General features: G+C 30.5%; 6 protein-coding genes across 8 annotated transcripts; 3 read left to right on the top strand and 3 right to left on the bottom strand.

Annotated features, from left to right (window-relative positions):
- Window positions 1-264: 264 nt before the first annotated feature.
- Window positions 265-4,624, bottom strand: LOC118068704 (ubiquitin carboxyl-terminal hydrolase CYLD). The gene is made up of 10 exons (XM_035086335.1): window positions 3,786-4,624; window positions 3,586-3,721; window positions 3,157-3,486; window positions 2,450-2,628; window positions 2,225-2,347; window positions 1,939-2,156; window positions 1,373-1,842; window positions 1,154-1,269; window positions 839-1,055; window positions 265-749 (listed from the first exon to the last, which is right to left on the bottom strand). The coding sequence occupies exons 1-10, from the start codon at window positions 4,263-4,265 to the stop codon at window positions 559-561; spliced, it is 2,460 nt and encodes an 819-aa protein (XP_034942226.1). The 5' UTR covers window positions 4,266-4,624; the 3' UTR covers window positions 265-558.
- A 270-nt stretch (window positions 4,625-4,894) lies between these two features.
- LOC118068312 (leucine-rich repeat and guanylate kinase domain-containing protein-like) lies at window positions 4,895-7,497 on the top strand. Its single transcript, XM_035085613.1, has 6 exons — window positions 4,895-5,140; window positions 5,198-5,496; window positions 5,552-5,960; window positions 6,025-6,397; window positions 6,479-6,981; window positions 7,062-7,497. The coding sequence occupies exons 1-6, from the start codon at window positions 4,895-4,897 to the stop codon at window positions 7,413-7,415; spliced, it is 2,184 nt and encodes a 727-aa protein (XP_034941504.1). The 3' UTR covers window positions 7,416-7,497.
- A 355-nt stretch (window positions 7,498-7,852) lies between these two features.
- On the bottom strand, window positions 7,853-10,046 carry LOC118068596 (zinc finger protein 83-like). Its single transcript, XM_035086094.1, has 4 exons — window positions 9,095-10,046; window positions 8,559-9,022; window positions 8,297-8,481; window positions 7,853-8,225 (listed from the first exon to the last, which is right to left on the bottom strand). The coding sequence occupies exons 1-4, from the start codon at window positions 9,873-9,875 to the stop codon at window positions 7,967-7,969; spliced, it is 1,689 nt and encodes a 562-aa protein (XP_034941985.1). The 5' UTR covers window positions 9,876-10,046; the 3' UTR covers window positions 7,853-7,966.
- LOC118068595 (phospholipid-transporting ATPase ABCA1-like) lies at window positions 8,542-17,959 on the top strand. 2 transcript variants are annotated; one of them, XM_035086093.1, is made up of 10 exons: window positions 8,542-8,677; window positions 11,684-12,073; window positions 12,157-12,449; window positions 12,521-12,679; window positions 12,845-13,085; window positions 13,162-13,329; window positions 13,403-13,590; window positions 13,669-15,589; window positions 15,674-15,799; window positions 15,875-17,959. In XM_035086093.1, exons 2-10 carry the CDS (start codon window positions 11,758-11,760, stop codon window positions 17,383-17,385), a joined length of 4,923 nt encoding a protein of 1,640 aa, XP_034941984.1. In that variant the 5' UTR covers window positions 8,542-8,677; window positions 11,684-11,757; the 3' UTR covers window positions 17,386-17,959. The 2 variants fall into 2 exon arrangements, with proteins under 2 accessions (XP_034941984.1, XP_034941983.1); XM_035086092.1 differs by lacking the exon at window positions 8,542-8,677 and adding an exon at window positions 10,553-10,692.
- A 365-nt stretch (window positions 17,960-18,324) lies between these two features.
- On the top strand, window positions 18,325-19,409 carry LOC118068311 (ATP-binding cassette sub-family A member 3-like). Its single transcript, XM_035085612.1, has 2 exons — window positions 18,325-18,346; window positions 18,726-19,409. Exons 1-2 carry the CDS (start codon window positions 18,325-18,327, stop codon window positions 19,334-19,336), a joined length of 633 nt encoding a protein of 210 aa, XP_034941503.1. The 3' UTR covers window positions 19,337-19,409.
- Window positions 19,410-19,823: 414 nt separating this feature from the next.
- Window positions 19,824-22,134, bottom strand: LOC118068599 (glycine-rich cell wall structural protein 1.0-like). Of its 2 annotated transcripts, XM_035086097.1 has the most exons (8): window positions 22,018-22,134; window positions 21,477-21,903; window positions 21,143-21,337; window positions 20,773-21,012; window positions 20,612-20,686; window positions 20,475-20,537; window positions 20,294-20,362; window positions 19,824-20,226 (listed from the first exon to the last, which is right to left on the bottom strand). In XM_035086097.1, the coding sequence occupies exons 1-8, from the start codon at window positions 22,024-22,026 to the stop codon at window positions 20,135-20,137; spliced, it is 1,170 nt and encodes a 389-aa protein (XP_034941988.1). In that variant the 5' UTR covers window positions 22,027-22,134; the 3' UTR covers window positions 19,824-20,134. The 2 variants fall into 2 exon arrangements, with proteins under 2 accessions (XP_034941988.1, XP_034941989.1); XM_035086098.1 differs by lacking the exon at window positions 20,475-20,537 and having other exon boundaries at window positions 19,825-20,226.
- Between the last annotated feature and the right edge of the window lie 2,676 nt (window positions 22,135-24,810).

Below are 24,810 nucleotides of genomic sequence, written 5' to 3'. Positions count from 1 at the left end.
ATTTCAATGAATTTTATGTGATAAAATAAATGATACAATTTTTAACAATGTAAACATAAAAAATAAAAGAATGTGAGATAAATCATCTATTGAGAGTATTGTATGAATGAATTAATAGATAAAATGCAAATGATAAACTGATAAAAAGTATTTTTGCAAACAAAAACGTTTATATAAAATGATTAATACTGATTATCGATATGCATGAATCGAAAAAAAGGTAAAAAGATTATTCATTAGATATAATTTCTAATCAATTTAAATTAGACCAATATAAGATAGTTAATATCATTTTAATGAATATAAATATATTCATTACACTTACAAGTTTGAAGTGTAATTCAAAGTTATAAATAAAATATTATAATAAATCAATTAAGCATTCACTAGAACAAAAACATTACAACAAAAATATATAAATAGTTTCGTTCTCTTAAACATACATGATTACTGTTTCATTATTTAATGTAAATAATTTATAATTAATTGTATTTTTTTTTCAAAGGTTGAAAAAGCAAAGTTATATATCTAGCTTACCTAATAAATTTATCCATGTCATTACTTATACATCATTACGTCCGGTGATTGATACATGCACATGTAAGCGTCGCAGAGAAGCCTTTTTGCGTGTTCAGGTAGTTGTCGGTCATCTGTCAATTCTGACAAATAATTTGCTCCTTCTTCACTCAGCCAGTAGGGGAAATTTGGGCAAGGGACCATTTCTGGTATATTATATCCGTTTTGTTCTCCTAAAATGAATGAATGATTTTAGAATAATTGTTAATATATCTTTTTGACCTTGGTATATAAAAAGTAGACAGATAAAGCATATATTTACCTTTTCGGTCTGCCATTGAATCAAAGAAGCACCAAGGTGCTTCAGAACCTGACCCACATTTCACGAAAGACACATAGTGAGATGTTTCGATGCAGACAACTGCAGATAATTCTAAATAAAGTCTTGGAACTGAACAATGCTCTTGTATAGCAATAAATTCAGCTGGTACAATTAATTTCCTCGGTTCATGATTTGTCCTTCTTTCATGTCGATGGGCCTAAAAAATAATAAATAAAGTATAAACTTTGTGATACATTGAGAATTAGTGAACGTTCTAGATTTACGGATTGGTGCATAAACGCATTAATTACAGACCTTTTCAAGGCAAGGAGCGCAAAAAGCAATACTTTCTAGACCAACTCCGCACTGGCCGTAACATTCTTTACATTCATATTCAGCTAATTTTCCACAAACAGTGCATTGCCTTGGAGCTGAAAAAAATACAAGTATTACTTTCCTTGTTGAAATCTTGTTTTCTGAGTTTCTAATTTTTTTATTTTTCATTGAAATATAAACTAAAAACAAGTTCCATACAGTCTTCGATAATATCTGTGACGTCCAACAAAAGTGTAGGTTGAATCTTTGAATACATCTTAAAAGACTTTCCAAAACGTGGCATTTGAATAATAAAACAGGACGGAACTTCTTTCAATCTAATGTTACTTGTAAGAAAACTTTGCTCAAGTAATTGTTGAACAGTCGGCAGGCTTAAATGATCATCTTTCTCAACAAAAAGTTGATAATGGTATGCATCCTGACCAGAACTTAATTTTAAAAAAGGTTCTGCATTCAAAATTTGAGCAACTAGAGATGTTAAGAATTCCTCAGGATCTTTTTCTTCACTTGTTAAGCCAGATACTGAAGACAGTTTTTCTAAAAGTGTTCGAAGCTTCATCACGCTATTGGCATTGACAAATATATTTTTACGAAGCGGATTTACTATTTCTTCTCGTAAAACTCTTTGAACTTCTTCATATTGGCTGCAGTCTTTTTCATTTTGCGGTCTAAAAATTAATTAATAAATGGTATCAGTACCAAATTTTATTATTATTCTCTCTAATTATATCAATTAATAATTTAAAAATACGTGATCAAATTACCTAAATAAAAGGTTATCAAAAACACTTGTAAAAGCGAACATACTAAAAAGCGTAGCATCCAAATAACAAGAGTTATGATGTCCTTGAATGCCTCGATATTTGCCACAAATTTTTTCTAATCCATCTTCTACACATATTGGTCTTACCATTCCTGGTATCACTAAATTTTCAGTCTTACTCAAATCTTCACCATTAACCTTTACTAACGGATCATTTGACTGCAAAAAAATAATTATTAATTAATAAATTAAATGTTTAAAAACTTTTTATCTTGAACAATTCTTACAGGCATCACATCAAACTGTTGACAATGTCTAATATCAGTAAATATTGCTCTGTTTTGTTTACAATGAAAGTATCTAATGTCGTTGTATGTTCCATCAGTGCCTTGTGGATGTTGTCCATCTTTCTGTGATCAAAAATATCTCATGAATGCATGCAGTACAAATATTCATGCAATCTAATACATATTTTTTTCTAGGAAGTAATTTATTTAAGTTAAATAACTTGCCAATTCGATAGCTGCCATTATTCTACCAGGGCTAAGATCTGGCAAATTGCCGACCCAACGAATTATTCCATGTCTTGCTTCAGAACCGACAAGTACTTCAACTTCAGTTCCTAAATGAAGAGGCTTCCCATTGTCTTTTCGAACCATTTGATTACTATCATATTTTTCTAGCAAGTCATCTAAAAATATTAATAATTAATAACGTTAAAATCTTATTATTAATCAAAGTACTCAAATATTAACGGAGTACAGATAATTTTAACACTAAGAATATTAATTAGGAATAATTCAATGAATAAAAAATTAACAAACAATTCACAACGCTTACGTCGATTAAATAAGTTTACACAGTTGTCTTTTGAATCCAATTCACTATACACATTTGAATCTATATCACCACTCCATTTATGTTCGAGTACAAAAAGAGGAATGTTTGGTAAAATAGTGGCCATAATTGAATAATTTTTATTATAAATTTTTTGTTTTTATTATTATTGTTGTTCTAGAACTTTAGTAAATTTGAAAGTTTCTACGATGTAATAGAATAGTCTGAGACACACTGGCTTCTGTCTATTTTCAGGCTCTTGCGTATATTATTAACTCTCGCCACAACTCAGTCAGGCGGAAGTCAGGTAATACTACGCTACTTGTTGAATTTTTACAATTCAAATATTTGAGTTAGTTAAATGAAATAATTAAATAATTACCTATTGGCAGGAAGTCATAATTGCTCATACTTTTCTGTAAATTTGTTCCATCTTGGCTTGATAATATTTTAGATTTAGTTGATTGATGCACAATTTTTGGAATTAATGCATCGTTCAATCTTGAGCTAGCAGATTCTCTATCCGCTCTAGAATTGTTATTGTTACTATTATTATTACTATCTTCAGGAATCGGAGTTTGTTTTTTATTAATTGGAAGAGAAAAATCTTGTGTTTTCTTTCCATTTATCGACTGATTGTTTATTGTACTATTTACAAAGCCATCAAGTTGTTTAGACCATGAAGCTTCAATGTCTTTTTGAGGATGTTTACCTTTAAAATAAAATAAGTAGTATAATTTGTTTAAATTCTTTCAATTAAATATAATTGTTGTATCAGTTGACTTAAAAAAATTAATCACACAATACTCACTAGCATTTCCGATAATTTCGGAGCTTTCAGTTTTAAGAATTTGAATATTATTCAATGTTGTAAGAATACTGCTATTAGATGAGCCTGCAACGAGTTTTTTCGCTACAAGTGATGTACGAATACCCTCAGGTCTATCCTATGAAGAAGATAATAAATAAATTAATAAATAAAATTGACTGCTAGTATTTTAATTTACTTACTATCAAATCAAGACCAAAATAAAATCCCGGACCCATTTCTGGAACTGATCCAATATATTTAATCACAGCTTTATACTTTTGAGTACTTCCATCAGGACAATACCAAACTTTCCTATTAACTTTTAAATTGTTTACATCTTCACAAAAATGTGTATCATTAGCCAGTGAAACACGATCACGTGCAGTTGGAATAGCAGCTAAAAAATGCCATACAAGTTCTGGAACTGAGATTAAGTCAAGTCTTGCACATTTCCATTCAGTTTTACGCCAGAAATCAGGATTATTTGGATCACAAACTTTAATTCGGAGTCTTCCATCCGGTTGAATTTCTTTAGCTTCTACCAAAGCACCAGGTTGTAGTTTACGAATATTTGAATCACATTCACCAGAGATTCTGCTTAAAAGTGTATTCCTCTCAGCTATGTAGTAACAAGAAAGAGCTTGAGAGTTCATTTTATCAGCTATTTGTAATTTATCCATGATAATAAATTATCAATTGTTATTGTTATTATTAAAACTTATTTCATGACTTATTTTTTGACAACTTGATAGTTTATGCCGCGTTGACATTCTTCAATAGCCTTCACATGTTGTCATTACAAAGATAAAATCTGATGTTGTCACGTTTCATTACTGATTAATTTGATATTTATTAGCGAAATCATTGGTATTATTTGACAGAATCAATAGAATATTAATATCACAGTAATAAAATAATTTTCAACAATTTTTAACTCTTTTTGACATTTCTTACACAATGTAACCTTCCATTTAGTACACTTTACTACCTGAGAAAAAACTCACCGTTGATTACATGCTATAGTCGAACTGAGACCAAGGTCGGTATTCTTTGATTCGACTTTAGAAAAAATATACAGATATATTATTTATATGGACTAACCAGACATTGATGAAACCGAGTTTCTAAAGTCTATTTTGAATAGAAAATATACTCTATCAAAGCACTGTCATCTGATATAAAACAAGAGTGGAGAACTATATAAACTTGGAGATTTTTATCGACAGAGCATATTCGGCGCGAATTGTTGTTGACGGTTTAAGTAATTATTTTGGTTTATTAGTGGCCGTTGTTTGTAGTTTAGCAAAACATGATTAGTGAACGAAAACAAAAATTATTGAATGATAAATGGAGTAGATATGCTGTCGATAGTAGTTTATGGAATGATGAAAATGCTCCAGTCGTAAAGGTAAAAACTCTACACCTAGAAAACCTGACTGATTCTGAACTTCAAGGGATTCTATCCGATCGGATGATTGAAACATATTCAACATTCCTATCAACAACGCCTGATACTGATCGTTATACCTTAACGAAATGTGAATTAAGAAATTTGGTAAGTATTATCTGATTTAATAATATTACTTCCTAATTGTTAGACGTAATTTTTTAGAATTTAGTTGACATTTCTATTCTGGAAAATTATCACTATTGCCAATATTTGGATTTAGCACATAATAATGTAAAAGACTTATCAATATTAAATAAAACTCCATACCTTTTATATCTGAATGCATCTCATAATAAAATAACGAATGTTTCAAAATTTAATCCACCCTGGTATTTAACATATCTTAATTTATCACACAATAATATCAAATCATTGAGAGATTTTCAAGAATTTTGGAGCATTGTACGATTGGATCTTTCTCATAATTCCATCGAAAAAATTTGTGGATTACAAAATCTCAAGTATAGTGATCCCAAAGCTAAAAATTTCTATTATAAAATGATGATTTTTTTTTAGGCATTTGAGATATCTAAATTTATCTTACAATGTCATTGAAATAGTTGAAAACTTGGATGATTTAAATATTCAAGAACTAAATTTGGAATACAACTATATTAAAAAATTTACATCAATGGGTTTAAACGATGATACAAAAATTTTTAAAAATCTACGAACATTATTAATTAGTCATAATAGAATATCATCTTTAAAGTTTTTTCACAACATTCATAGTTTACGTCTGGTTGATTTAAAGCATAATAAAATATCTGATTTAATGGAATTATCTCATTTAAGTGGTTCAGTTTATCAAGTTGATTTAAGAGGTAATGGATGTACCAAATGGCCAAATTATAAAGAAGTGGTTTTATTTTGCATGCCAAATGTTTTATTTGTTGATGGAGCAGAAATAACTGCAGCAGAAAGAGTATGTGTTTTCGTCATTAATATTACTATTATTACATTAAATAAACTAAATCTGAAATTATCAGGTATCTGCAGCTACTACTTTCGATCCACCAATAAATCTCCTTGCATCTCGTGGTCTTACTAAATTAATATTATTAGAACAATTAAATGCACCCAGGATTGATAACAGTATCATTCCATACGATGAAGTTAGCCCACCACTAATAATACTTAGTGGACCATCAGCTGTTAAAAAATTGACCCTGGCTCTCCATATTGCTGAAAAAATTTCCAAAAAAGTACAATATTGTAAAAGTCACACGACGAGAGAATTTTCTTCAAGCAATGAAGATAGTAAAGGCTATCATTTTGTGGAAAGAGAAGAATTCAATGAGATGGCTAGAAATGGTGAATTTTTAACTGTTGAAGAATTTGTTGGTGATAGTTATGGATTTCGTGAGTTTATAAATACCAATTGTATTTAAATAAAAATACATTGAATTTATAATTAATGATAGAACATTTTGAATAACGTAGATAGTAATGAAATAGCTGGATTGAGAAGAGAGTGGAAAATCGGCATTACTCAACTGGACTTATTAGCTTCAATTCAAATGAAAACTCGATATCCTAATTCTAAAATTATTCTTGTTTTAACAAAAGATGAAACAATTCATCAGCAATGGATAGAAGAAAAATTTCGAATTTTTACCTGGATCAAGGATAGTGTAGAGAATTTGTGGGCGTTGACAATTGGAAATCGTCAAAGTGAAAATCATCTCAAAATAATGTCGAGTAAATTGAATCTCATTACAGGAATAATTGATGATATTATTAATAATATCAATGTTGATAATAATGATATGGGAGTTACAACAAATATAAGTCTCCCAAGTCATATCATGTCACCAAAGATATTAAAAAAACGCCGAGAACTGGCAGAAGAGAAACGTCACATAAAATTTGTTGAAGATGAAGCATATAATGATATACCTAGAAATTCATCAGTTAATATTTCAGAAACATCCTCTGATTTAAAAGTATTTAACGAATAGTTTAGTTGAATTTAAATGTTGTGATAATGCTTACAATTATGTTTATGATATTAAGACTTTCGCAGGTAATTTTAGATGAACAAATGAACGTTATGGTTGATGATGAAATTATGAAACGTAAAAGAAAACGTGCCAAAATGTTGAAACGTCGAGCTGCTCAAAAATTGAACAGCCTTAATATTGTTGAAGATGAAGAATCAACATCTAGTGAAGACTCCTTACACGAATCATTCCAGCGACATGCAATGATGGACGATCCCAAATCATTAATGAATAATTATGTGAAAAGTATTTTAAAATCAAGACAAGTGTATATTGATCAACATTTAAATAATCCAGGATTTTATTCACTCGTGGTAAAGACTGAGAATTTAGTAGAAAATATTGTAATCTTCTTCTATAATTTAAAAATTTTTTAGTTATATACAGATGATTTTGGAAATGCTTCGAAACCATTAATTAAATATATTCGTGACCTGTACATTAATTTTTCTGCACATAAACCTCGTTATGTTCCTGAAGTTGATTATTTGAATAATGTGGTTATTCCTAATAAAATAGAAGAAATTGTGAATGAAATGAAAATTCAAAAAATAAATCTTTAAATACAAACACATATGGAATCTATTTAGACATATTAAATAAACCAGTTATTTATAAAATTATTAAAATTTATTTTTAAGATAACAAAAGCAAGTTTATTTAATAAAAATATTAAAAATTATATCAAAAATGTGTATATATACTATTTGAATAAGTACAAGTTTGTAAAAATTCATAGAAATATCTTTGAAAAACATCTGATTTCTTAATAAAATTATTAATAAATAATTGAATATTTACAATAGCTAACGTGAAAAATTTTTATCGCATTTTTTTTCAATTTTATCTTATCGATTCAATGATACTGTTTTTCAATACTCACAATTTATTTCCTCAATATCATTTAAATGATTCTTCCGATTTAGTTTTAAATTATTGTATTAAATTCTTTATAAATATTTGATGATCCAGTCTTTATATCTTCCTGAACTGACGGCATTTTATCATAAGAATAACATTGCCATTCTGCATCATTTTTAGTAAAATTTGATTTTACATTTCCAGATTGTAATTGTTCAGGTAACCAGTTTGAATTACTTTCAGCTTGAGTTTGTACTTTGTGCTGTTGTTCTATATGTTCATCTAAGAGTACTTGTTTTATGAACAATTGATTGCAATATTTACATCTATAATTGACATGATCAAATTATGTGTTGCAATAGTTTTTTTAATAAAGCAAACGTTTGTTATGACCTACTTGTACTGTATATTTTTGTCAGCTTTAATTCCATTTGCAGAAGTATGAATTTTTTGATGAGAAAGCAAATTATATCTTTCTGCAAATTTTTTACCACATGATGTACAGGTATATGGTTTTTCACCAGTATGTACTCGCATGTGTCTCTTTAAATGAGACGATGATAAAAGTGATAAATCACAAATCTGAAAATGCGGAAAAGACTAGTTATTTTATTGAATAGTCACTTCTTTCAATTACTAAATTGTGTTGTTTTACTTACAGAACATTGGTGAGGTTTTTTACCCGTATGAGAGAGAATGTGCATATTGTACGAAGAATGATGAGCAAATCTTTTACCACATAAATCACATTGATAAGGTTTTTCACCTGTATGTAACGGTAAGTGTCTGATAAGAGCTCCTTTTTGAGTAAAACTTTTGCTACAAAAACAACATTGAAATGGATTTATTCCATTATGCATGCCGACATGAATTTCGAGTGCATGTTTATGTTTATAGGCCTGTCCACATTTCTCACACATAAAAGGTCGAACATTCGAATGAGTTTTAATATGAGCTTTTAAATCTGATAAAGTTTTCCATTTTTTATCACAAGTCATGCATGTATACTTTAGAGACTTTTCATGATTTATTTTTAATTTTTTCCCTGGCTTTTTAAATGATTTTTCACAATTTTTTTTTTCATAAGCACTTTCTTTCAGACATTCTGTGCTTAGTGTATTATCTACAAGTACAATTTATAATTAGCAATTAATATGGTATAATAATAACGAACTGGTAATTTTTAAATACTTACTAAATGCATCTAATTTATTTTGATGAACTTCAATATTCAGGACTCTTGGTATCTTTTCAAGAGTTGTTTCTTTTGAGGCTACATTTTCATCTATCATTGTTAGAATATCTTTAGAATGAATATTGTTTTCATTGGGAGAACTTATTGTTTGATTAGTAATGTTATGAATTTCATTATCAATCATGGTTGTACCTTCAGTCCCAATTGTTGTATCTTGATCAATTTGAAGTACATATAAATTTTCTGGAATATGTATATTTGTAGTAGATGAACTTGAAATTTTTTTAGAATTATTCAGTGATTCGGTTTTTTTTGGATCAGCATTATTCAGCTCTCCGAAAGTTTCTATCTGATTCAAATCGTTGAAATGAGAAGGGATAGTTAATTTCTTGGTGAAATCTAAACGGGATGTAATTTTTTCATTTTCTTCATCATCGCTACTTAAAACTATTTCATTTTTAATTGGCATTTTTTTCCCATGTTTTGACGATTGGTAAATTTTTATAATTTCATTTTGAATATTTTTTACTGTAGATTGTGCCTGCTCTAACATCACAAAGAGATTGTAACATTGTAAACAGATGTAAGAGCTCGTTAAATTTGTAACAGGATTTAAAACACCAAATATAAAATTTGCTAGCATTTCTCCATTACCAGACAAAAAAGTATCAAATATGTTAAAACTTGATGATATATCCAAATTTAAATTACATACTAAACATAATGCTTCTGAGACATTACAATTAGCTGGCATATTAATATTTTTATTAAGTGCTAACATTTCGCAAAATAGGCATACAACAATTTTTAAAATTGATATTCCACTTTCATAATTCAATAAAAAACATTTACTCCAAAAAGAATAAAAACACCATCAATAATATTAACTTTTCTCTCAAACACATATCATCTTACTTTTTTTTAAATAACTTAGTTATTTATCAACATTTCATTTCCACAGGAACAATCAGTTCTTTGTTATTTTTTTTTTGTATACATTCAATCAAATTTCAGTTCATTATCTCATAATACTAACGGACATTTAACCAGACATCAATACATAAAAATTTATTTTTGCATACAATAAGATTAGAATGGAATTTATAACATTATATTCTTTGTTTAAACAAATTTGTTACTTAATAAAATTAATAAACTCTACATTCTATGTTATTTTTGATTTACCAAATAATTCTTAAAATTCTAACCTAACAGACTGCACTACCGACTGAATGAAATTGTCTGACATTTCTGCTTTCTATGCGACGCTTGTGTACATCAGAAGTATTCCCAGGAACTTCATGTGGCATGGCTGCAAAGTTAGCTCTAAGAAATTGTCAAAAATATAATCTTTACATAATCACGTTAATTTAATGGTTGAATATGTACACAAGTTACACGGATCAATAAGATAAGATATGTGGACTTTAAGAACTATGTGCGGATTACTTTCAATATCTTTAGATCCATATGATATGAGTTGTGACAAAGTCAAATTCTAGTGAAAAGTTGTGAACAACTCCCACATATGTGCAAATGTTAAATATCCCAGTAAATAGAAATTCATAATTGCAAATTATAACCTTTCCTTCAATGAGGTATGTTTCTTTTTCATTATTGATTTGATTTATTCAACTTACAATGTTAAAAAAAGAAAAGTTTGAACTACTTATCCTTTATTCAATTGCGCCATTAATCAAAACAATCATCATAATTTAAAAGGCCAACCTCTATATAGCGTTACCATAGTAACTGTATCTAAATAATTTGCGATATTTTAAATAATGGATTATCATATTCAATTACTCATAATAAAATAAAATGCAATAAAATCAAAATAATGTTTTAAAATTTATCTATCAATACAGATGTCAATGTCGAACATCTTTTCAATTACAATTAAAAATTTGGCATTTGATGTAAAAATGTGATTTTTATTGTTTTCAAATCTCATTATGTCTCAATGTTATAAAGAAAATTTTTTTAATATGGATATATAAATAAATTGTCATTATTCTTTATATCACTTTTTTCCATTCTAATAATCGTTTTAAAAGTGACACGTACAAGTTGAGTCATTAGTTGTTTATTCTTTTACAATTGATTATTTGAAGTTTGGCATGATTAGACATACAAAATGAGTTCATTTATAATATTTTTTATTAAAAGATTAAAAGATTTTTATTTACTCGCATGTTTGAATTAATCTATTATTAAAGTGTCTTAATAACTCATATGGATTTTCCAGATTTATCATAAATATATTTATCAATGTTTATTTCATTTGAACAAGAGTAATAAAAAAATGTATATCATAGTGTGATTTTATTATCTACGTCAAAGACAATTTCCTATTATTATATACGTGTAATTGATATAATTTTTAATTTCTTGATGCCTACTGTTATAGCTCCTTATTTAATGTGATTTGTGACATTGAATTTACCTTATCACAGAATATACCTATTAAAATGAATTTGTTCGGCATACATTTCAGTTCTTTACCTTTTTTCGTTGTGTTACAAAACATATAATAGTGTTGTTTTCCAATACACGCGATATTAATCTTACAATGCATTATTTTCGCAGAATTCCTACTGCTAGCTATTAATGGAAGAAAAATTACATTACAATTGAAAAATCAAGACGATTATTATTTTAAAATGGCTGGGAAAGTGAAAATTTTGATGCTACTACTAATGAAAAATTTTCTAGTCAGGAAAAAACACTGGTTCCAATCTTTATTCATTCAAGTGTTAGTTCCAATTGGATTATTTTTAATCGGACAATCTATTAGAATGATGACTGATAGTACTCCTGAACGTATTCTTCATAATACAACTCATGAAGCTGAGCCTATCGAAAAATTGATACACGATTTTTTTCGACGAGATGTGATCATCAGGTATACACCAAATAATGAACATACTCAAAAGCTCATGGAAAGTGTAAGGATGTGTGTAAAACTCACCTATAATCGTACGTATAACAATGTATTTTGGAAGTTATATTATAATTAAATTCAATGGGAGTAATTAAAAATGTATTTAAAATTATTTCAGAGGTTAATGGGTCAGCAACAGAGGATACAATGATTGCTGAACTTCAGCGAGATCAATCCATTTCAAAATCAGATTCTATTGGGATTGTATTTTACAGAGTCAATGAATCACTTCCAAAATCATTTAAATACAAGATTCGAGTATTCGAATCAATACCAAATGAATTATATGATTCTGAAGAAAACGGAAATGGTGCCATTCATTTGCGTATGGATCCTTTTTTGCCTATTCAGGCATGTATTGATCGATCCTACATAAATTTAATTAACCCGGTTCCACCATATAAAACTCAGGTGAACTATATTTGGCTAAAAAAGTATCTTTTTTGTTTTAGTAGTATTGTAATTAATAATTATTGTTTAAGGTTTCAATCCAACAAATGCCGTATCCGCCTTACATTCAAGTAAATCAAATGGCTGTTATGAGTGTAGATATGTTTGCAGAATTAGCTAGGATAACATTCCTCTTAATTTTATGTATAGAAATTTCATTTCCAGCTAATGAAAAAGCTATCGGAATCAATGTAAGTGACACTTAGTAGTTTTAAAACTAATTATAATATTTAGAAATAACTATGACAAGGAAAAATAATATTCTTATCTTATATTTATATGTTTCTAAATCTATTCAAAACTAACATCAAAAGATAATCAATTGTGAATGTAATTATTTTACTGTCCTAATATAGATTCTCATGTCAGTAAATGGAGTGAAGAATCAATTTAATTTATTTAGCTGGCTAGTGAGTGCATTATTGTATAGTACAGCTTATTTACTTCCAATAATAGTAATGTTGAAACATTCTTTACTACTATCAGTCACTCCATATTTACTGCATGGAAATGCATTTCTGGTATGGATGACATTATTTATTCATCTTTGTCAAGTTGTTTGTTTTGGATACCATATTTCATCATATTTTCAGAAACGTGAGTTTAATTATAAAATTTATATTAGAATAAAATAAAATGAATATTTATTTCTTGATTTATATTTTTTTTTTAGCTATTCATGCATTGATCGTAACTTTCATGGCTATGACGTTAATGCACATAATTGCCAGTTTTGTAACAGGATATGCAGCAGAAAGATTTCTACTATATTTGGGAATTATTTTTCCAAACTTTATTTTAAAAAGAATATTCAAAGAAATTTCCTCATATGAAACAAAATGTATGTAAGATCAATAGATATCGGAAATAATCAGTTTTTATAAAAAAAATTATCATTAAATTTCTAATTTTAGTAATTGGTGTCAAATGGTCAAATTTATTTACTTCTGGAATCACTGGAGCACCTCCTGAATCCAGTGTGGGTGTGATGATTGTCTTCTCACTTTTAGGTGCCTTATTCCACTTTTTAATGACAATATACATATATAATGTTCGACCAGGAAAATATGGAATTCGTAAAAATCCATTTTACTGTTTTCAGGTTTGTTTGAAGTTTTGTTTTACTTTTATTTTGTAATTACAACATCACTTTACTATAGATTTTTAATATCTATTTTAGATGAAAAAATGGAATAAAGTGAATGGTGATATAGATGTAAATTTTGAAAGCCATCAATCTGATAGAAAAGAATTTGAAACTATATTATCAGGCAGTCTTCAATCGGGTATTCGAATAAGAAATCTTAAGAAAGTTTATACTACCGATTTACTTGGAAAATCCACAGTTTATGCTTTACGAGGTGTTTCTATAGAATTTTACAAAAGTCAAATAACTGCATTATTAGGCCACAATGGAGCAGGAAAAACTACCATGATGTCAATTTTATCTGGACTAACAGATGCTTCTGAAGGTTTGGTAGTTATTAATGGAAAAAATATTCAAACCAATCCAGAGGCAATTAGAAAAAATATTGGTTTATGTCCTCAAGAAAATATCGTTTTCCCTGATTTAACTGTCTATCAGCAGCTAATTTTCTTCGGAACATTGAAAGGAAATAATAAAACTAAGAAACAGCTTGAACAAGAAGTGAATGTTCTATTATCAAAAGTTAATTTGTCTGATAAAAAGTATTCTTATCCTCAGGAGCTTTCTGGAGGTCAAAAAAGAAGATTATGCTTGGCAATAGCTGTGATTGGTGATGCCAATGTATTAATTCTTGACGAACCAACATCTGGAATGGATGCAGAAAGTAAAAGGGAAGTATGGGATATTGTTCTTAAATTACGAGGAGAAAAGACCATTATTATAAGCACTCATGACATGGAAGAAGCCGATATTTTAGGCGATCGAATAGCCATTATGCATACTGGTAAATTAAAATGTTGCGGAAGCTCGATGTTTTTGAAAAAATTGTACGGCAATGGACAAGTTGAGGTAACTTTATCAATAGAACCTTGGTGTGATATATCCCAAGTTTCAAGAGAAATGGGGATTTCAGTCGAAACTCTGAGCAAAGATGAAGGAAAAGTAGTTCTTGCTGTTCCACGTGTTGAGTCCTTACCTAAAGCTCTAGACAAGCTGGAATATGCCAAGAAACAATTAGGTGTAACTGGCATTAGTGTATCGATGATTACATTAGAACAAGTCTTCTTGAAGGTAACAAGAGATGAAGGAGATGAAGTGGATTCAAGAGAATCAACGATGATATATAAAAAAGTCAAAGGTTTACGATATTACATACAAACATTTATAGCATTCTTTATCAAGAAAGGTATTTTTATGCGTAAAAATCCTTGGACTTCTTTAATTAGTCTGGCCGTACCCTGCTTATCGTTTATAATATTGGTGTTAGAGTATGGAATATCATCTGGACAATCTCAACCAGTTCCTTTAACTTTGAAAGCATATTCGTATCCAGAAGCATTAATATATTCTGAAATTCCAGAATTCGGTATACAGTACAAAAAGTCTGTCGAACGATTTGGAGGGAGTGGAAAAATAATTTCACTGAATACATCTCTTACTGATGCTTTACTTACGTATGCCATGAAGAATCTTGGAAATTATCGAAATAAAATGATAGTCTCCGTTGAATTTAATCGCACTGGAGATGAAGTATATGCAAATGGTTTGTATTCAGGAACTGCGTTGCTTAGCATTCCAATAACCATCAATTGTATTTCCAATGCAATAATAAAAACACTCGCCGATGATACATATTCAATCGAAGCCTCTATTCAGTCACTTCCTGATGTTGACAATATGAAAAGAAATCCGATGGCTGGGTACGACATAACGCTATCAATGTTAATATTTTTAGTACCTGCTGTGGCAATGTATGTTACTCAACCTTTAGTAGAAATTATGAGTGGAGTTAAACAGCTACAATTCATGACAGGAGCACCAAAATTGATGTATTGGGCAGCAACATTTTGTTTTGATTTTCTTCAATATATTATATCTGTAATAATGCTCTTAATTATGTTTGTGATAGTCGATGCAATTTTAGGAACTTATCTTTATTATTTCTATGAAACATGTAAGTTGAAAAGTAATAATTTAATGTATAGCGTTAATAATATTAATAGAAGAATTAATTAATCTTTTTATTCTGTTTTTTTAGCACTTTTTACTGCTCTTCTTGCATTGTTCGGCATCAGCGTTTTACCTTTTGTCTATCTTATGAGTTTCATGAAGAAAAAGTTAAGCACAACAATTAATATTTTAACTATTACTCCGATACTATTGAGTAAGTAAACATACATATTTTAAAGAAAATTAATAGAGTATAAAGTTCACAAACTTTAATCAATAAAATTTACAGGTGTTGTGGAGGTAATTTTATTTGCAGTTTCTATGCAAATAGAAAATTCAATATTTGAAACGTTTCGCAAAATTCAAAGTAAAGTGTTTTTATTCATACCCCATGTAAGTTTTTTGTACGGTCATATTGCCTTTTACGGGGTGTTGTATGAGAATGCTCGCTGTCGTCGCATGCCAAACCGACTCCAAGATGCACTTTGTATTAGTAATGATATATGCTGTGCATTAGATTGTTCTGATGGAGTATGCAAAAATCCTCTATCATATTTTATCTCAAATGGTTATGCTCCAGGTCTCAAAGATAGTATGATCTATTTGACGGCATCATCGATTATTTTCTTTATAATTATTTTTATACTAGAAGAAAGAATATTTACAAAAATATTATTAACAATTAAAGGAAAAAACACACCAATTGATACCACAGGAATGGATGAATTAGTATTAAAAGAAAAAAAAATTGTAGATGAAGAAATTTTAAGACTAGCGAAAAACCACAATAATTTAAAACTTGAAAGTGAAAATATACTTCTTGTTCAAGGACTTAAAAAGAGTTATGGAAGCTTCGAGGCTGTACGAGGCATTACTTTCAGAGTAAAAGAAGGGGAATGCTTTGGTCTATTAGGGGTGAATGGAGCAGGAAAAAGTACGTCATTTAAGATGTTGACAGGTGCTTCATTGCCTAACAGTGGAACCATGTATTTGAAACAATTTAATATCGAAAAAGATCGCGTCAAGTACCTTACAGAAATGGGATACTGCCCGCAACAGGACGCAATCATCGATACGCTAAACTCGTGGGATCATTTACATTTATTTGCAAGACTGCGTGGAATTCCTGAGGCCCAAGTATATACTACCGTCAAAAGGTGGATCACAAAACTCAATCTCACGGTCTGTGCGGCTCAGCCCAGTGGCACATATAGCGGTGGCAATAAACGACGATTAAACATTGCGTTAGCACTAATAGGAAATCCCTCGCTTGTTTTAATGGACGAGCCAACCACAGGCGTGGATCCAGCAGCTCGAAGATCATTATGGAATACGTTGAAAACGTGTCAGGACGCCGGGCAATCGATTATACTGACATCGCACAGCATGGAAGAGTGCGAAGTCCTTTGTAACCGATTAGTAATTATGGTGAGAGGTCAGCTAGTGTGTGTTGGTGCAAGCCAAGAATTGAAGCAACGCTTCGGTACTGGTTACAATATTCACATCAAGTTGAAGCAAGACCATCGCAATTCAGATATTTCTCAGATTAAAATCCGAATTGAATCCGCATTGACTTGTAAGTTAATCGATGAAAACAGTGGGTTCATTGGATACCACATAACTGATGCTAAAACAACGTGGACCAAGATGTATTCAATTATGGATGAATTGAAGAATAATTACGATTGCATTGAAGATTTCGCTGTATTATCATCCACACTAGAACAATTATTCATTCAATTTGCTCGAGCGCCCAGTGAGGATGAGCCGGATGTTGTAAAAAAGAAGTGCTGCTGGTAAGTATAATAATGTAAATTTAATAATTATACGCTTGAAAAGTCAATTATGCTAAAATTTATAATATTGGATATTGATACATTAATATTTAATATTCATTTTTTACCATTGTGTACGACTTCAGGTACCTCTTATGTACATACATTGAATTGTAATTAATTTGTTAAAATTTTTTTTATAAATTTATTCAAGTATTTTATGCATTAATTATAATCTAACATTAGATTATAGTTTCGTATGATTATTACATGTACGTATGCAAACATTTTCTTGATGGGTTCATTATCGGACTCAATGTTTATATTAAACTACCCGTCCTAAAATTATATATGTATTACAGCAAATAGAATTTTTTCAATTGTTACTAAAAGCAACAATAAAAAAGCAATTTGTTTTAACTTGTATTATTTAAATCGAGCTAAAAGTTATAAGTGAGAATCATTTATGAACTAATATCTAAAAAGATTTGTCTAAATTAGAAATTGTTTTATAATCTTAAACAGATAGTCAAACTTAATATTTCAATGCCAAAAAAAAGTGATATTTTCATGCTTGTATTTGGAATTATATAAAAAAAGCATCATAATTAAAAAATTGTATTGTTAAATATTTAACTTTTTATTAAAGATTGAATTTAAAGATACAAGTTAAGAAAAATATACTAATAATTTTTTTTTGTAAGTATTTAATAAACCAATAAATAAATGTATTTACTAAATACCGACAAATATAATTGCACGTATATTTTATCTATTTTTGAACTATTGAATTAAAAGAGTATTATATTACCACTTTTATTACCATATATATTGAATATATATTTATATTTGTAAATTGTTGAGTAATATTGAACAATTAAATTTAATTGATAAAAAAATGTCTTTGTCTTCACATTTATTTATTCATTTATCTCGAAAACCAAAAATTTTCACATACAAAATCATGTCAACTATTCAAAATATTAGTAACTGCCAAGTTTCAACATAAAATAAGTATTTTTTAATGATCCAATTATATTTTGATTAATATGATTTTAAGAACAATTTTTAAACTTGGTAGACTACGATTTTATTTTACTACGAACATAGTTCGTTCATTTAAGACTTTCTTCTGAAAAAATTTTTAAACATTTCACTATACGTTTTTAACACATGCGTATAGGAGTTCATGGCATTGATTATTAGATTCTAATGTTATTTAAATTTTGCAGCAAATATACTGATCCGCATCGGATATTAGTTAAAAAATAAAATCAGTCCTATTAGAAGAGATTATGACGAGCATTGATAAATTATCAATTTTATGATTGTATGCAAGACTCGATGGTATTTCAAAGACCTAAGTATATTCTGCCGTCAAAAGGTGGATCACAAAACTCAATCTCACGGTCTGTGCGGCTCAGCCCAGTGGCACATATAGCGGTGGCAATAAACGACGATTAAACATTGCGTTAGCATTAATAGGAAATCCCTCGCTTGTTTTAATGGACGAGCCAACCACAGGCGTGGATCCAGCAGCTCGAAGATCATTATGGAATACGTTGAAAACGTGTCAGGACGCCGGGCAATCGATTATACTGACATCGCACAGCATGGAAGAGTGCGAAGTCCTTTGTAACCGATTAGTAATTATGGTGAGAGGTCAGCTGGTGTGCGTTGGTGCAAGCCAAGAATTGAAGCAACGCTTCGGTACTGGTTACAATATTCACATCAAGTTGAAGCAAGACCATCGCAATTCAGATATTTCTCAGATTAAAATCCGAATTGAATCCGCATTGACTTGTAAGTTAATCGATGAAAACAGTGGGTTCATTGGATACCACATAACTGATGCTAAAACAACGTGGACCAAGATGTATTCAATTATGGATGAATTGAAGAATAATTACGATTGCATTGAAGATTTCGCTGCATTATCATCCACACTAGAACAATTATTTCTCCAACTAGCTTGAGCTTTTTTACTTGAGTATTACATATGTTATGAAATCACTTTCAGAAATATTTTTATATCAATACCTCTTAACATAGATTAAAAATCTACTTAAACGAATTTATTGCATATGATGTATATTAATGATTATCAAAGACCAAATATTTTTATAATTGTTTCCAATTATACAGATTTTCTATGATACTATTCATATTTCTTATCCGATAATGTGCAATAAATCTAATCGTTTTATGATGAAATGAAGTAATATATTTTTGTCACTGACGATGATGTAAATGAACTATAATAAATGATGTCTAACCAGTGAAAGGATTAGTTTTACGATGAAATATAATAGTTAAAGAGATTCTCAACAATGTATCATTGTTAATTAGTAATTCATATTTCATGAATTTTTTAAAATACCTTGAATAATCAAGTTTTATTTAAAGAATAAGTTATTATTTCGTAACATAAATGAACGAATATCACGTAATATTTTATCTAAAATACACATATTTTATTAATTAAAAAATAATACATACAATAGGTGAAATAAAATTCTTATTTTATCATCATTAACAACACTTTCTTAATAATGGAATAAAATGACGAGTAAGAATGTTACATACACACCTAGTTGTGATTAATAAGACATCACTTTTGTCTTAAGAAAAAGACATAAAAAGGGTAAAAAAAAATTACGTAATCATTATTGTTATGTACATAAGTCGGGTTTCTTTTGAGTTATTTTGAAATAATGAAAACGATCGAGTTTGTATGATGTCAATGACTGAGTATACATATTTCCAAGATTTTTCTAGTATTGATATCCACCATTTGAGCTTGTTTGATAAGAGTTTGGACCTTGATAAGAAGTACCACCACCGCTACTGCCACTTCCAGATCCACCTGCAAAAAGTAATTATTTGATATTTATATGAATAAATGCAACTCCTTTCATAAATTGATGACTTACCTCCATAGTTATAACCACCCCCTTGCCCTGCACCACCTTTTGCGCCTCCTTGACCTCCTCCAAAACCACCTAGAACGTAAAATATTATTAACAAATTAACTAATATAAGCAAAAAAAGAATATTAGGAACAAATTTATTTATGACATACAATTTTTTTTTAAATATAAATATTATTAATACCTCCTTGTCCAAAACCACTACCAGAACCACCACCAGCGCCACCACCAGCTCCAAATCCACTTCCTACACATTGGAAAAAAAGTTACTGTAATTATCAAAAATAATTAATCGAGTGCACAATCGAAATTTTTTATCACCTCCTTGTCCAAATCCACCTCCAGCACCACCACCAGCTCCTCCACTTCCTCCTTGTCCACCACTGTAACTACCACCTAAATGTAGAAAATATTATTTTTCATAGAGTCTGTAAATTAAGTAAAGATATTTTTCTTGTTTATCCCCAAACGGTCTGGGTTACCTCCTTGACCACCACCACCACTACCACCACCACTAGATCCCCCATCTTGATTTTCTCCTCGAGCTTCAGCTGCTAATGAAAGCTCAATGCCTTTCTGAATTTCTGGTGGTATCGGAGGAGGCGTTGGAAGATGATCTCCTTGTGGATGAAAACCTTCAGCATCAGCAGTGTACGTAATAGTATACTGAACGCCATCAGGGCCTGTGTAAGAGTAAGATCCGCTCACAGTCTCAGTATCACCTGAAACGAAAAATATTTTTATTGCTCAATTCAATTGAATCGAGTATTTGCATTAGGCTATTGAGATGTCTATACTTAAGATGAGGAAATGCGTGAGTAATTACCGTGATACATATACACGTTTACTTGCCTTGTGACTGGCCTGTTTCTTGAGCGGTGATTCCATTTCCGGTTTCATAGCTGAATGCATAGTTGCCATCACCATTGTTTTCATTTGTAAAAGAAACAATGGGAATTTCTTGACCACCACTACCACCACCAGGCTGTCCAACAGGTCCAGAACCACCACCTACTGGACGACCGCCACCACTTCCAGCTCCAGCGCCTAAAAATTTCATATAATGACTGCTTTAATCTTGCTTAATTTCTATTATGAATAAATTTTTTAAAAATAAATTACTAAGAAATAATTGTTGTTGAAAATATTTCTATAATAATTATCAACAAAATATAAAATGTCCTACCTCCACCAAATCCTGAGGGACCTCCGGGACCAGCACCAGCGCCTCCACCGAATCCGCTACCTCCAGATCCACCTCCAGATCCAAAGCCACCAGGACTTCCACCAGGTCCGAAACCTCCAGGACTTCCACCGGGTCCAAAGCCACCAGGACTTCCACCGGGTCCAAAGCCACCAGGACTTCCACCGGGTCCAAAGCCACCAGGGCTTCCACCGGGTCCGAAACCTCCGGGGCTTCCACTAGGTCCAAAACCACCAGGACTTCCTCTTGTAGGTCCACTTGGCCCACCTCCAGAAGGCCCTCTTTTAGGTCCTGAAATTAATCCAGCTCCACCAGCACTTCCGGCACTTCCGGGTGGAAGATATGTATTATCAAGTCTTGCTGCCAAGCTCGTTCCTAACACAACTAACAGCGCTGACACACAGCACTTCTGTTCCGAAAAAAAAAAATTTTATTTCAGTAACATGATGTTTTGGAAAAGCTCAAAAATAATCAAAAATCTTTCCATTACATATAATTAAATAAAAATGTTTGTTAAAATTACCGGCTTCATTATGACACTGAAAGCTTTCTTATGCTTATATAAGTTGATTACTAATCCACCCTTAGTGCCTTCTCTTCAAGTAGATAGAAATTGTGGATCCTCAGACATCAAGCAGTATCTTATATACTAAGTCGTGAGGTCCAGATCGTCTTCCTCCCACCAAAGTATCATCCAAGTTGTGCGGGCGCGTGGTTAAGTGCGAGGAAGAGAAAACGAGGAGTTGGAGCAAAAGATAGAGCATAACAACTGCACTCCTTCTTCGGATGAGTCGTCATCATTGCTAAAAGTTAAAAAGGAGAAAGAGAAAGAAGAGAAGATGCGCCAGTGAGACCACGATAATACTCTCGATGCATTGCATCATCAGACTGCACTAAGAATGATACAGATCGTTGGGCATTCGTAGGCTGAAGGTCGATCAATCGGGTCATATGAAAGTGTACCATCTAGAGTTGGTGAATCTTCAGAACTGCTGCTAAATGAGCTACCGCTGACTTCTTAAGGACATTAGATTGACGTTTGACTAATTATTTTAATCGAACACATCTGAAAGTACACTGATATTTTACGATAAACATTCACCATCGATCAATATGCCTGATAATGGCATCAATAAAACATTAAAATTGATTAAAGAACATTGTACATTGATAAATTTGACATTTTCTTTCAACTTCTAGTGTTTTTTATGTTTAATTTTTTGTTAACTGAAAGAATAGATGATGGTGATTGTAATTGAAACAATTACAATAAATATTTTTTCAAATACAAAATAATAGTAATTTACATCTAAAAAAAACGTATTTTTTATTATTCATCAAAATATTTTTAATGAATAAATACAAATTCCAATATAATCTTTATTTTAATTTTTTTACACTGAAAAGTGATTGTGAAAGGGTGAATAGAATAGAGTTTACTCTCAGCTTTAATCGTAATTTAATGTGATTTATTAAATATTTATAATATAAAAACTCATCTCAATTGATGAAATAATCATTGCAAATAATGTTAACTAATAAACTTCAATTTATTTACTATTTTCTCATCTTTACAAATAACTTTATAGATCTCATTAAATTTTTTTTAGTACCGTTAAAATGTTAATAGTCACTTAATAAGATTCAATAAGTTCCTTGATAGACTTCTCTTAGCACTAAAATTCTATTGAGCAACAGATCACCTTAACGAGAATGCAACGAGGCAGTTGGCAGTCTACAAGAACGAGGTCACTGCTTTTCGGCAAGATGATGATACTGATGATGGTAGGGGTGATGATGATGATGATGATGATGATGATGATGAAGTGGTAAAAAATCGAGCATCGTGATGTGAGTGCTGATGATAATGAATGCAACTACTGCATATAGGACAATGGAATTCTGCTTTCTAAACAATATCAAGAGTATTTGCCTAGAAGGATAGAAAAACAAGCAAAAGGAGTAAAGAATAAGAATCTGACAGTATTACTTTGAGAAAAGCCAGCCCTTTGTGTATTATCTGAGCATTCATCTCTTGTTGCTCGTGTTATGCCAGAGGTGAATCAGAATAGAATGGAGTTGATGCCAAGGCGAGGTTCACTTGTAAAATCTAATAAGAAACTGCCAGAAATATCGAAAAAATGATAAATGAATAAATATTAAAATAAATAAAATGTGTAAGCTTATGATGTAAAAGTAATTCTGAGTGAGATCTGGCAGTAGAATTGGCGATGGAAACTAGTCTGATGATGGTGCAAGTCTTCATTGCTTATAATCTGTTGAACGGGACTTGATGTATCCACGATAAGATGATACTAGTAACTATAATATAACGATCGTTAGATTACATAACGTTTTTACGCTTATTGGATCCTTTCGAAAGTCGCATATGTACGATGAGATAAGTACGTGTCTATGAGATAGAACTGTATGTAAAATAATATAACCCGTCGAGATGTACAAAATATTCTTCAAGACGAAGATAAAATAATTTTATTATGATCATGCCGACGAGGAAAAATTTGTCATTTTTCTCCTTTCTTCAGTGATATGTTGAATAGTCGTGGGAACGCGAAAATTATTAAACTGAAAGATAAAAATGAAATGGCTATTACTAAGTGTACATTAGTGGTGAGTAAAAAAATCATGTGAAATAATAATTTTCATTGTTTGATAATTATTATATCGCACAGGTCAATTGTGTAGTTAGATTAGCGCAACGCAATATTGCGGAAGCATTTCACCGGTCGTTAAGACATTGCTTATGTCTATCTATCTATCTGATGTATAGAATAGATCCTCAAGAGGGAAGAGAAGAATTTATTGATTACACTCTCCCTATGCTGTCTCATCTTCGATACCTTCGGCCTCGCGCGTCTCTCACTCTCTTTCGAAACGGACTACGTTGCCGATGGCCATAAGACAAAAAATTCTACGGCAAAGAGTGTCCAGCATGCGTTCTCATGTATTCTAGCGATTCTTGATGCAACCGAGGTCAGCAGATCGTTCATGACAGTAGTCGATTGGGTGTTGGTGATGCAATTCATTGAATCTTCAACAAAACTTATTGGTAGCTTATAGGATTCCTTTCCAGTTCATCCGGGAGGTTCCAGATTCCGGACATTTTTACAACGTGCCTGACGACAGAATTTATTCTTCATTAGCTATCAACTATATACAAATTTATACCAACCACTTTCTACTTGCTAAATAAATATTCAAACTTGTTTTACACGAATAACAATTTGTATGAAATAATTAGGCATAGATAATCTTCACATAATTTTGATATGTGGCTTGAAAAAATACTAAATAC

The sequence above is a fragment of the Chelonus insularis genome, unplaced genomic scaffold (genome assembly GCF_013357705.1).
Source record: "Chelonus insularis isolate UGA/USDA-ARS -01 unplaced genomic scaffold, ASM1335770v1 contig_3_pilon, whole genome shotgun sequence".
In the NCBI taxonomy this organism is placed as follows: Eukaryota; Metazoa; Arthropoda; class Insecta; order Hymenoptera; family Braconidae; genus Chelonus; species Chelonus insularis.
The sequence above is the reverse complement of the archived record's forward strand: the minus strand, read 5'-3'. Positions and strand labels throughout refer to the sequence as shown.